The sequence below is a fragment of the Pogoniulus pusillus genome, chromosome 21 (assembly GCF_015220805.1).
Source record: "Pogoniulus pusillus isolate bPogPus1 chromosome 21, bPogPus1.pri, whole genome shotgun sequence".
Taxonomy (NCBI): domain Eukaryota; kingdom Metazoa; phylum Chordata; class Aves; order Piciformes; family Lybiidae; genus Pogoniulus; species Pogoniulus pusillus.
In genome coordinates, this window is record NC_087284.1 from 8567092 (window position 1) to 8579635 (window position 12544).

A 12544-nucleotide genomic window follows, 5' to 3' on the forward strand; every position below is an offset into this window, starting at 1 on the left:
GCAAAAGGGGAAAAAGAAGAGACAAATGAGACACTGAGGAAGTGTGTATCCTATTTGTCCTGTTTCCCTAAATATCTCATTAGGTACAGAGTATTATTCAAAATCTGATGGGAGAATTCAGAAGGATTATGTCAAAGCAAACTGCTTTTGAATGAATATTCACCTAAGTCAGTTCTGTTTACCATATCTGCACCCTACTGAAGCTCCTCTTGTAATGATGACCTTTATTTTGATGTAAAAGTCACAAAGTTTTGAATGTTGAGAAAGGTCTTCCTCGGCAAGGAACTGCAAAGAGCACACAGACGTGGCAAAAGAATTGCAAGTCTGTTCTTGTTCACATTAGTGAATAGCTGAGGTCTCTTAAATCGTGCTATTTAAATTCTCACTTTCAGTATCTGTCTCAGTCTACTTTCAATAGTACAATTTACAGAATCACAGATTCAGGCAGACCCACAGATTGCACTGCGTTTGGAAGGGACTCACCAAGGTCATCTTGTCCAAGCCCCCTACAGTCAGCAGGGACAGCTCTAACTAGATCAGGTTGCCCAGGGCCACATCAGGTCCAATCTTGAATGTCTCCAGGAACAGGGCCTCAACCATATTCCTGGGCAACCTGTTCCAGTATTCTATCTGGAATACTGGATTTTTTTTTTACCCCTGTAAAAACACCTCCAGGGGTGGTGATTAAACTGTTATGACAACATATGAAGAGAAGACCCAAGTTTTTTTGGTAATTCTGATGTGATTCCTGAGTACTGCAGTGCAAAGCATGAGACTGCACAGCCTTTGGCTGTCTAACCTAAATCTACCCTGCTCCAGTTTCAAAACACTGCCTCTCATCCTACCACTGCAAACTCAAAAGCAGCCCTTCCCCAGCCTTCCTGTAGGTTCTATTCAGATATTGAAATGTAGCTTTAAGATCTCCCTAGAGCCTTCTCTTATCCAGGCTGAATTCCTCATATATATCCTAAGTCAGCCTAAATTTTGAATATTCAAGGAGGAAATAAAAGGTTTTAAGAAGAAGATGAGATTCTTACACCAGAGGAATGTTTGGTTCTCTTCCTACAACAGGCATTAAAGGAAATACTGCCAGAAGCACACAGAGAAGAATCCAGACCAATGTTGTTCTCTAAAAGAAGAAAAAGAAATGGTTTGAGGGTTTTTTTTTTTGAGGTCACACAGAGAGGTGATTGTCTGAACAGAAAAAATACTTCAGTGAACTACTAACAGCTATTAGTGTCTCCCACAGCAACCCTTCTGCATCTATCTGAAGATATCTCATTCACTGAGACAAAGGCACAGGGTCACTGATATTACAGCACTTCAACTGAATACAGGAAAGAATCTCATTTACACAGCTGTCAGAATCCTATCAAAGACAATGTGAATTAAAGCTAAGCTTATACTTAAAAGCACTTTCTCAAGGTGTGGCCTTCACACACATTGCACTTGCCAGAAAACTAATGAGTAATCTTATGGAAAGAAGAAATAAAACTAATCCAGCAGAAGTTTGCAGCAGCTATCTAATGCCTTACTCTTTAGCAATATAATAGCACTTTCCAGTCTGAATGCCACTTGATTTGACCACCAAAATTGTCTAAGTAGTTGTCTAAATTCTTTGTGAAGAGGGAAAAAAAAAACAAACTAATCCAGGTAGCTTAGTCTAAATAAAGACATTAAGAGCTATAGCACTTAACTTTGTTAAGCTGAAATCAGATACAAGTTCCTGAAAGGAAATTTTCAGTGCTACAGAAAAACCCCTGTACCTACTCAGCTTTAAGACAAACCACTTAATTCAGATTTTTAAAAAAAGTAGATAAACATATAGAAGCTTCCACCTTAATGGTTCTTGAAGAGCATGACTTAGCAATTTGACTCAATTTTTTGTTCTAATTGAAATGGTACTTTTAGCCCAGAACATTTATGTTTAGGTATCCTGTCAAATAAGAGATATTTGAATCAACTAATGGAAGAAATGCCTCATATTAAAAGTTGTGGCACTTCAGAGGCATACCTATAGAACAGGTTTTCTCCTGGAAAAATCAGTACAGAAATCTACCTCTGTGATGGTTTGGGAGTTACCTGCCCCCCACACACACATACACTTAAGAAAATCACCCAGACTAGACTCAGGCAGCTGGAAGTTAAAGAATGAAGTTATATTTACAGCTTAGCACAATATGCAAGCAGATATACACAGATATATACAGTTATATACAAGTTAAAAGTAACACAGAAATACAATACTCCTCCTAGAAACAATCAGAGTCCCCAGGAGGGCTGCTGACACAGTCCCCCCTTCCCTCTCCCTCTTTCCTCCCTTCAGAAATAACCACATCAACCCTTGTGTATCTCAAGTGATAAATCTGGAAATCTGAGGTGAGATGTCAAAAAGATGACAAGGAGGTTACAGGGAAAAGAGTTAAATCAGATTAGAGTTAAGAGAGGGGCAGCCACAGAGAACCAGACTGCCAGAAAGACACAGCCCAGAAGTGAGAGCTGAGCAGTGTGTGAGAAGTGAGTGTCTTATCTATATTTTGAGCAGTCGTGTTTCCCAGCAGAAGAATGAGTGATACAGGTTACTGTTGTTTTCTTTTATTTCTTCTCTCAGCTAAGGGTTTAATTTCTCTCAGTAAAATATTTCAGCTAGGTTCAAACCAGCACAGCCTCTGAGGAATGATGTGTGCCACCTGATCAGAGACAATAATGAATGCACATTTTCTAAGTTACCATATTTTTTTCCCCAATAAATGATTATACTACTTCAATAGTGGCACTTAAACCATCTCAAAACTTGTCACTATGACAATTCAATAAATTATCATATGAAATACACATTTTAAGCCCAATATTTTTTAGTTACCATAAACAACAGAAAACTGATCACTAACTTACAGTTACCCTGAAATTTTTAAGTAGTCTTATTATTTATCTTGTACAAGAGATGTATCCAGATATATTAAAACTCTCTTGCCTTACTACATGCTGCATAAGGCAGAGATCACAGTAAGAGAACAACTGAATAAAAACCTAAAGCAGCAATTCAAAGAGACCAGTCCCAACATCCTATAATGCAATCAGCTTCTAGCCATTTAAAAAGCTCCTTTGAAGCAAAGCAATTCAGTACCTTTGCTTGAGCCCACAGCTGAGTGATCAGTGGCCAGCCAGCAAAGACAACAAGGCCAATACTAAGTGTAGAGCGGTAAAAAAAGCTGAAGACCTATTGAAAAAGAAAGAAACAAAAAACTGAAAACAAAACACATTAATAAAACTTACATTTCCTCAAAGAGGGTCAGATATTACCAATGAGATGCCCTGTGGGTACATATGGGTAAAATACTTACAAGTATTTCAACTCCCAGTGTGCAGACCAAGAGGAATCCTATGGACTGACTGCCAGGAAGTGACAGGAGATTTGTGGCAAGGTCTTCAATAACAGGAAGTCTGTTCAAAATGATGGACCAAGATAGTCATTATTTTTAAATCTCAGAAATAATGCAGGACTTTTTCTTTGAAGGGTGGGAAGGGGGTCAGAGCACAGGGAGTATTTGAGGTATTGCAGATCCTGCCTGCCATTTAGAAACAGAGTGGGTGATGGCCTGAGGTTTCTTCTGCCTAGCTTTATGTGACACAGTATCTACAATAAACCCCTCCACTTTCCCCCTTACTATTTCTAGACCATCTCTGCCATATTTGTAATTTTATTTAATTGAAATTGACTCTGAGTTTATGAACATTTTTGGTTATTCTGTGCTCAGTGTCTGTCATAACTGGTAAAACATTCAGACTTTATAGAGAGGTGCAAAAAAGTTCCCCAGTTAGCTTTTCCAGTGTTTTATGAGGCAGCTCATCATCTAACTGCAGTTGGTCTCATTTTCTCTGAAAAACACCAAGTTGGTATCTAAAGAACTGCCAGTGAATTAAGTTAGCAATAGAAATCAGACAGTAACAAGTGGTTTTGTGTTTGCAGAAAAAGGAGACCCAAACAAGTCAGTTTGTTTTAATATCACAACATTCAACACAAGTAGCAGGTGTTCTCCAAAAGCAGCTGAAGCTCAGCATACCTGACAATTTGCAGAATCAGACTACTTCAGAATTACAAAGACACAGAACAATCCAGCCCATCTTACAAAAGCACTGTAGGCATCCTTCTACTGCAGTTACAAGAGTACCAAAACCTTTTCATCTTGCAAAAATTACTAACTTTTGGTAATAGAAAAGATATCTTCTAGAATTGGCAGCTGCATCAGTCACTTTGGAAGCTACTTGGATATGTCAAATGAAACATAAACCAGAGTCTTCTGGAATGACTCAGGAAACATTTCAGGAAGTTTAATACAAAATCTGACCTTTTCTCCCAAACTTATGTGAAAAGTTTGCCAACAAAAGGGAAGCACAGACCTGGTTCTAAAAAGCAGTCTTGATGAAAGGATTCTTGACTTACTCTTTCACTACTGCATACCACACTGGTACCGGCAAGAGACAGTATATGTAGTATGTCCAAGGACATGTTTGAATCCACAGGAAAAAAGCTATTGCCACTCCAACAAAGGCAAAACAGCAGAAGAGAATGGTAGATTCCTGAAAAACAAATGGTTGGGCAAACATTCCTGAATAAAGCAATGAAATGTTTTAAGTTATGCACAGTTTTCCATTTGTTAGTTAACACATTAAAGCAAACAGTGTTTTAACATAGTCACTCAAGTTGCCTTGTGTCCACATACACAACTCTAGGTGCTGCTTCCAGACAGATGGAAAAAAACAAACCAACAACCAACCCACAACAGCAGGATTTGAAGATCTAATTCTAACTCTGTTCTCTACGTAAGGACCTACACTAAACCCTGCACATGCAAGGCACACTTGTACAACCTGGAAGCCCAATGTGTGCAGCACTACTTATGTTCAATGGATACTTAAAGTCTATTGAGAGTCAGAGATGCTAAAGGCCTTGGGAAAAAAGAACTCTATTAAATTTAGATTCTAAAACCAGACTTGGAGCATGACCTTTTGAGTTCAAGGTCATAGCATTACAGTCAAAATGTTTAATGAAAATTTCATTAGCATATGTTTTCTCCTTCTGCTTGAGACATTTCTAAGAGAACTAATTGAGTTAAAATGTAAAGCATTAAATCCTAGCAGAAAAAAAACCCAATGCTTCAGAAACTAGGGACAGCAAATGAAAGAGGCTTGTGAGCAGCCGTCCACAGAAGAGGTAGCCTTGCTTAAAGAGCTTAACAACTTCAAAATGCAACAGAGGACTAGAATTGCATGGCACCAAAAGTTTGTTAGCATAGCTAGAACTGTTATATTTAATCCTACAAGAGCAGCTTTGGGCTTCTCTTAAAAAAATAATATTGAAGATACCAAATTACAACGGTCATAGAACCACAGAATCAACCAGGTTGGAAGAGACCTCCAAGATCATCCAGTCCCCCCTGTCATGTAGTCAAAGAAATATGTTTTTGGCCTGAGAGAGATGTAAAGTGGAATAGGAAAGAGAACATGTTTAAAATGGGTAACCTCAGACAAGCTGGCTCATCCTACCTAAAAGTAAGTTGTAGTCAGGTGGGAGTCAGACTCTTCCCCCAGGCAACCAGTGACAGGTCAAGAGGGCATGGCCTGGAGCTGCACCAGAGGAGTTTTAGGTTGCATATTAGGAAGCAGTTCCTCACGGAAAGGGTGATAAAGCACTGGAATGGCCTGCCCAGGGACGTGGTGGAGTCACCATGCCTGAAGGCCTTTAAGAGAAGATTGGATGTGGCACTCTGTGGCATGGTTTAGCTGATGTCATGGTGTTGGGTCATAGGCTGGACTTGATGATCTCAGAGGTGAGACCCCACCTGAAGTACTGCATTCAGTTCTGGAGCCCCTATTACAAGAAAGATCTGGACATGCTGGAAAGAGTGTTCAGAGTGTGCAAGTTTGAGCCTAGCTGGGATGTCTTGGTGAGAAGAATTAGATTATAGGCTATGAAAAGGAAATAATGGTGATGTCTATGTCACTCATAGGCTTGCTGAGATGTATAAGAACAAGAAGACAAACACAGATAACACAGTTTGCTCTCTGGCTTTGGGCTGCGCTTCTCTCTCTAATGTGCCATCTGTCTAACTAATCCTTCTGCTTCCTAACCTCCCTGGCCCATCCTCCAAATTCACCTTGAACATAAGGCAAAGTCTGAGGTAAGGTGGAGGGGTGGGAAGAACGTGGAAGGGTGGCTGAGAGCCCCTCCAGGGGACTCTGGTTTCTGGGAGGGCTGTTGTGTTTCTGTATTACTTTTTAACTTGTCTATTTCTGTCTATAGCTGTATAGATTGTAAATTATCTGCTTGCATAATGTGCTAAGTTGTAAATATAAAGCTGCATTCTAATTTCCAGCTTGTCTGAGTCTAGTCTGGGTGATTTTCATAAGTGGGGGGGCAGGTAATACCCAAACCAACACAAAGGGCCACGAGGAGGATCAGAGGCTCGAGCTCCTCTGCTGTGAAGACAGACTGAGAGAGTTGGTGCTGTTCAGACTGGAGAAGAGAAGGCTCCCAGGAGCCTTCTAGTGTCTTATCTGAATGGGGGCCTACAGGAAAGCTGGGGAGGGACTTTTTAGGGTGCCAGGCAGTGATAGGACTAGGGAGAATGGAGCAAAACTAGAAGTGGGTAGATTCAGATTGGATGTTAGGAAGAAGTTCTTCACCATGAGGGTGGTGAGACACTGGAACAGGTTACCCAGGGAGGTGGTGGAAGCCACATTTGTGGAAGTTTTTAAGGCCAGGCTGGACGTGGCTCTTATCTAGTGTGAGATGTCCCTGCCCATGGCAGGGGGCTTGAAACCAGATGATCCTTCAGGTCCTTCCTAGGCCTGACAATTCTGTGATCCTGGGATTCTCTTGATCTAAACTGACAGCAAATGCAAGTACTACATGATTTTTAAAACCAGAATTTCTAAGATAGGTCACTAAAGTAAGAAAAAAACATGCCACACAGAAAGCTGACCTATTTCAACCGTTTCTCTGGTTTTCAGTCTTACTGACTTACAGAAAGAACACCTATAGATATGATATGCAGACAAAATAATTTATTAATGAGTAAATGCATACAATCAACACTTTTTTCCATGCAGAGACATAAATACCAGCCAGCCCAACAGTCTGTCATGCACTGAAAATGGAAACCAGATTTGCATTTTCTTTGGGCATTTCGAAACAGATTAAAAGGTCAGACTCCTTGTTAAGCAAAACAACACACTAAAAGAAGGTTTTTTTTTCATGTGCAGCATAAGTAAAAAACTTTTAAAGATTTGATATATATACACAATCTGCAGTTGCATTATTCACAGGCTCCTTTCAGATTTCATAAGGCTATGCTTTGCAGAAGAGACTGTTTTTTAATGGTAGATTAGTTTCTCAGCAAAACTCTTTAAGTAGCTCAAATATTAGCTATCAACCAAACAACTTTCATGTAAAAAGCATTAGCCTCACACTGTGATTCCCAAATTATTTAGGAGCATAAAAAAAGAGATTTCTACAGAAAAAGGTCTCTTGCTAGAACTGAGGAAAGAATATTTCTCTAGCTAAAGAACTAAGAAACCCTATTCATTGTCCCACCAGTGTCACTTAGCATAACATTTGTCATCATGTATTTCACAGAATTTCTTAGATTGGAAAAGACCTTCAGGATCATGGAATTCAATCATTAGTTTCACACTGACAAGTCTTTGACCAAACCCCTCAGCACAACATCTAATCACTATGAATCCCTATGGTTGAAAAGGACCACCAGGATCATCCAGTCCAACCTTCATCCCAGCATCCTTAATCACTAGACCATAGCCTCAAGTGCCACATCCACTCTCCTTTGAAACACCTCCAGGGATGGGGACTCCACTACCTCCCTGGGCAGCCTGTTCCAGTGCCTGACCACCTGCTCAGTAAGAACTTCCTCCAAACATCCAACCCAGACCTCCCCTGACACAGCTTGAGGCCATTTCCTCTTGTCCCATCATTAGTAATTCAGGAGACTAGCTCCAGCCTCACTACAACCTCCTTTTAGATTGTTGTAGAGGGCAATTAGGTCCCCTCTCAGCCTCCTCTTCTCCAGATTAAACAACCCCAGTTCCTTCAGCCACTCCTCATAGGTCATGTTTTCCAGATCCCTCACCAGCCTTGTTGCCCTACATTGTAAAATCAATATACCAAATGCAAAACTGATGCCAACTAAAAATGTGAAGAATCTGCTTAATGTACTTATTAATATGCCAAATACTCACTATTTATTGTAATTACTCTGGTCAATTCAAAGATAATATGCATCTTGGATTATTTCTTCTCAATTATTTGATGAAAGAGAACCTAAATCATGCAGTGCAGCATTTATGAATATTTTCCATTTCAATTTTGTTTGATCATTTTCATTAAAGGCCAAGACTATCTAATTTCAGCCAGTAGTAAAAGCCTCAAGATAGCACAAGACAATTTTTCTCAGAGTAATACACTGAAGACAGTAAAGATGCTGAGCGCTCATTCTCATTTACATCACTGAATTAAACAATTCCTTTTATTCTGAAACAAATTCTTGAAGTCTGGGAGATTTTTTTTGCCCTTCTCTCTCTTTGAGGCTTTAATCCTTCTTTAGTGAAATGCTACCTTTTTGCCTGTTCACCTTTTTTAGGTACCTCTTTTCCTGATGGATGACTGAAAGGAAATGTAATTTCCTAGGATTCTGTACTTTGTGAAACATCAAACCATAATAATCTTGTCAAAAAGAGCTTCCTTCCTCTTTGATGTCTTCTGCTGTACTCTTGCAAATCACAAAGAGCAAGCCAATCTATGAAACCACAGTTCACCTACTAAAACAGGTTATACATTTTAAATGCCATGACTGGACTGCACAGCCTCTGAAAACTGCTTTTACATTGCAAAACACAGCAAGAATAAAATCATTTACATGCTAAGTTCTTTTGCTTTAGTCTTAAAGAACAAAAGTCAAAATGGAAGCCTGAAGTCTATGTTTTTCCAAATACTTTTACAGGCAGCACTGATGTTACTACAACTAATACTGAACATTGACTTTGGGTTAAAGATTGACCCTCTAATAGTTTTAAATCGCTCTATTTGCTTACCCTTGCATTAGCATCTAGTAAAATGTGCAGCTGTAGGAAGGAAGAAACTGAGAAAGTACAGTATTGCATACCCAGAATTACACACTCAAGGAATACTGATCCCAATAAATGGGCCAAACAGTAACACTATGCAGGATTACAGGAGCTAGAAAACTCCACAGTTTCCATATGCAGTCAAAAGAAATGGAAGGTGTGCAAGATGTGCCCCACAATGAGAGTAAGCACACATAAAATGTTGAAAACTGATAGCAAAAAAGAACCACTGCATTTTTGCAACCTACCTTACTACTAGTCTGGACAGCCCTGGTCAAAGTGGTATGAGTCTTGATAATCCTCACAATCACGTAAGTTGTCCAGCCCACAAAACTCGCTGAAATACTCAGACCCAGGAATAATCTATCATAAGTATGGTAATAAGACAAGCCTTCCAAAGCAAGGTTAATTAGGGTCTTGGACAGAGATACCTAGGCAGAAAAAACACACAAGCAACAGTTTAGAATACTGTAAGTTCCATTCCAAAACCAGACCTAACAACAGTTGGAACTCAAACAGTTTGCCAGTCTTGGCACAGGTGTACTCTCTGTGCTCAGGTAATAGCGTTTTGGCCAGCATCAGCTGTTGTGGACTCCCATTGGACAACATCAATCATCATTTGGCTCCTTCACCACACCCCCTAGCTACAACAGTGTTCAGATGTTGCAAGCCACACAGACATCATACCAAGACCACTACTTATTACCAAACATGCTAATTGCTTTTCCCATAATCATTTGACCACATATTTACCCCAGTGTAAGTAAAGTCCACACAAAACCTGGATTATGGATGCAGAAGAAACAATGTCACTTTCCACAGTCTGAAACATGTCCCCTTCTAGGATTTGGTGTCCTCTGCTTCAGTACTACCTGATAGTGCTTTGCTTAAGCACCCAAGATGAATTTAGAGACTGAACCAGAGTCCATGTTTCATTCACATAGCAGCTGCTTAGGCTTTCAAGATGCTAATCATTTGGACACAGAAAGAGCTGGATCACAGGACCCTTTACACAGTACCTCCACTGGGAAGACACCATGACAAAGACAGTAGCTTTCCTCCATTGTGTCATTCCTTACCCAGAGGTGTGCTGAGACCTATGATTTACCCAAAGATGAGAAGGTCAGCTGTGCTACTTGTTTTCACAAAGGATTCTCTGGTGATTAAAAAAATATGTAAGGAAGAGTATAAGAGGTTGAGCATACATTGTGCTGCTTCTCCAGGTAGCTAAAAATAATAATCAGCTGAAAAGGTATGTTTGCTGCAGCTGCTGAAGAGATCACAAGCTTGCCAATGGGCAAACTCAGCCAAAACCATGGTATTTCTCAGGGTACAATTATGAACACAAAAGGCAGTGCAAAAAGCTGTGGAGTTGAGAAAGCAAAGAATCATGTACCAGCAGCTGGTAATGCACCAGCTTTTCTGCATGCAATAGAAGAAGCTGAGGATAACTGAGGAACAGGCACAAGCCTGAAGTATTAAGCAATCAAAAACAAACACAAAGCATTTAAGTGAGTTAGGGATAAAACTTATATGTAACCAACACCACAAACTTGTAATTTCTACTGCTGAATTGTATAAAATGTGTGCTATAAGCAAATGTGACAGCCAAGTAGAAGTATTAGGAAACCAAAAAGAAAACCTGCTACCACTGCAAAATAGCTCCATTGATTTAAATTCAGTTATTTCCAGTTTACCATAAGGTAAATAAAAAGGCACAAGGTATAAAACAGATTTAGCTATGTTCTGCATCAAATAGTAATTTATAACCCTGAGGAACATTTAGGGAAACAGAAGAGCTGAACCATAACACATAATGGAATTATTCTTCCATGCACCTGGTAAGTTAAATGTAATTTTAGATAGTCAACTTTTTAATGTACTTTTAAACACAAAAGTCAGTGACCAAACTAAACCTGTTAAAAGACTTCTTCATATCATTTAGCTCTGCAAATTATTTCTGTGACCATCAGAATTCAAGCACTGGTGAACTGCACCCACCAAATACCCTGCCACATTCAGTGGTAGCAAACACTCAGGAAAGGAACACCAGAACTGGGAAGCACAGAATGATTCTACATATGGTTTCCAGTCTCTAACAAGTTGAAATGTGAAAATAAAAAGAACAGCAGGTTGAGATAAATGAAAAAGATGAAGCAGGATCTATGATGGAGCAAGACATCATATTCTTAGGGCACAAGCCCAATGAGGAGTAGCTGAGGGAGCTGGGGCTGGAGGAGGTTCAGGGGAGACATAATTGCTCTCTACAGCTACCTGAAAGGATGTTGTGGCCAGGTGGGGGTTGGTCTCTTCTCCCAGGCACCCAATGGCAGAACAAGAGGACACAGCCTCAAGCTATGCCAGGGCAGGTTTAGGGTGGATGTTAGGGAGAAGTTCTTCTCAGAAAAAGTAATTGAGTTGGAATGGGCTGCCCAGGTTGATGATGGAGTCACTATCCCTGGAGGTGTTTAAAAGGAGGCTGGATGAGTGCCATGGTTTAATTGATTAGACGGTGTTGGGTAATAGGTTGGACTTGATCTCATTTGAGGCACAGGATGATGTTTCATGTAAACATGAGGAGGAATTTTTTCCCTGTGAGAGTGACAGAACACTGGAACAGGCTGCCCAGGTAGGTTGTGGAGTCTCCCTCTCTGGATATACTCAAAACCCACCTGGATGCCTTCCTGTGTGATCTGGTATAGGTGATCCTGCTCTGGCAGGGGAGTTGGACTGGATGAGCTTTCAAGGTCCCTTCCAGCCCCTGACATTCTGTGGTTCTTTCCAACCTGGTTAAATCTGCTTCTGTGATACTTCTTTTCATATAACTAGCAGCCTAACAAGTGTGAACAGGAACATTCCTCAGCTTGTTTCTCCATTTACCCTTTTCTACAGCAGAAAATAAAAACATGCCACATGTTAGTATACTGTGGGGCAGTAAAAAAGATAGAAGGGAAAAGTACAGCAAGTCAGTATTATTCATTACGGTCTTCCCCCCTGCTCTGCCCTGGTGAGATCACACCTGGAGTACTGTATCTGGTGTAGGCTTCCCAATTCAAGAAAGACAGGGATCTACAGGAAAGAGTCTAGCGGAGAGCTACGAGGATGATGAAGGGATCAGAACATCTCTCCTATGAGGAAAAGCTGAGAACTGGGGCTGTTCAGTCTTGAGAAGAGAAAGCTGAGAGGAGATCTTACCAATGTCCACAAATATCTGAGAGGTGGGTGTCAAGAGGAAAGGGAGAGTCTCTTTTCAGTGTTGCCCAGTGATAGGAACAACAGACACAAACTGGAACACAGGATGTTCCATCTCAGCATGCAAAGTTCTTTTCTATGAGGGTGATAGAGCACTGGAACAGGCTGCCTGCAAGTGTTGGGGAGTCTCCTTCTCTGCAGGCTTTGA

At 40.4% G+C, this 12544-nt stretch overlaps 1 protein-coding gene across 2 annotated transcripts in view; it reads right to left on the reverse strand.

Annotated features, from left to right (window-relative positions):
• PIGN (phosphatidylinositol glycan anchor biosynthesis class N) overlaps window positions 1–12544 on the reverse strand; it is a 108143-nt gene that overhangs the window by 36919 nt on the left and 58680 nt on the right. For both annotated transcript variants that reach the window (XM_064160839.1, XM_064160842.1), the window contains exons 14-18: window positions 9393–9575; window positions 4445–4581; window positions 3345–3444; window positions 3128–3220; window positions 1038–1129 (exon numbers count right to left, since the gene is read on the reverse strand). In XM_064160839.1, coding sequence (XP_064016909.1) covers window positions 1038–1129; window positions 3128–3220; window positions 3345–3444; window positions 4445–4581; window positions 9393–9575 — 605 coding nt within the window. The remainder of the gene's footprint in view (window positions 1–1037; window positions 1130–3127; window positions 3221–3344; window positions 3445–4444; window positions 4582–9392; window positions 9576–12544) is intronic.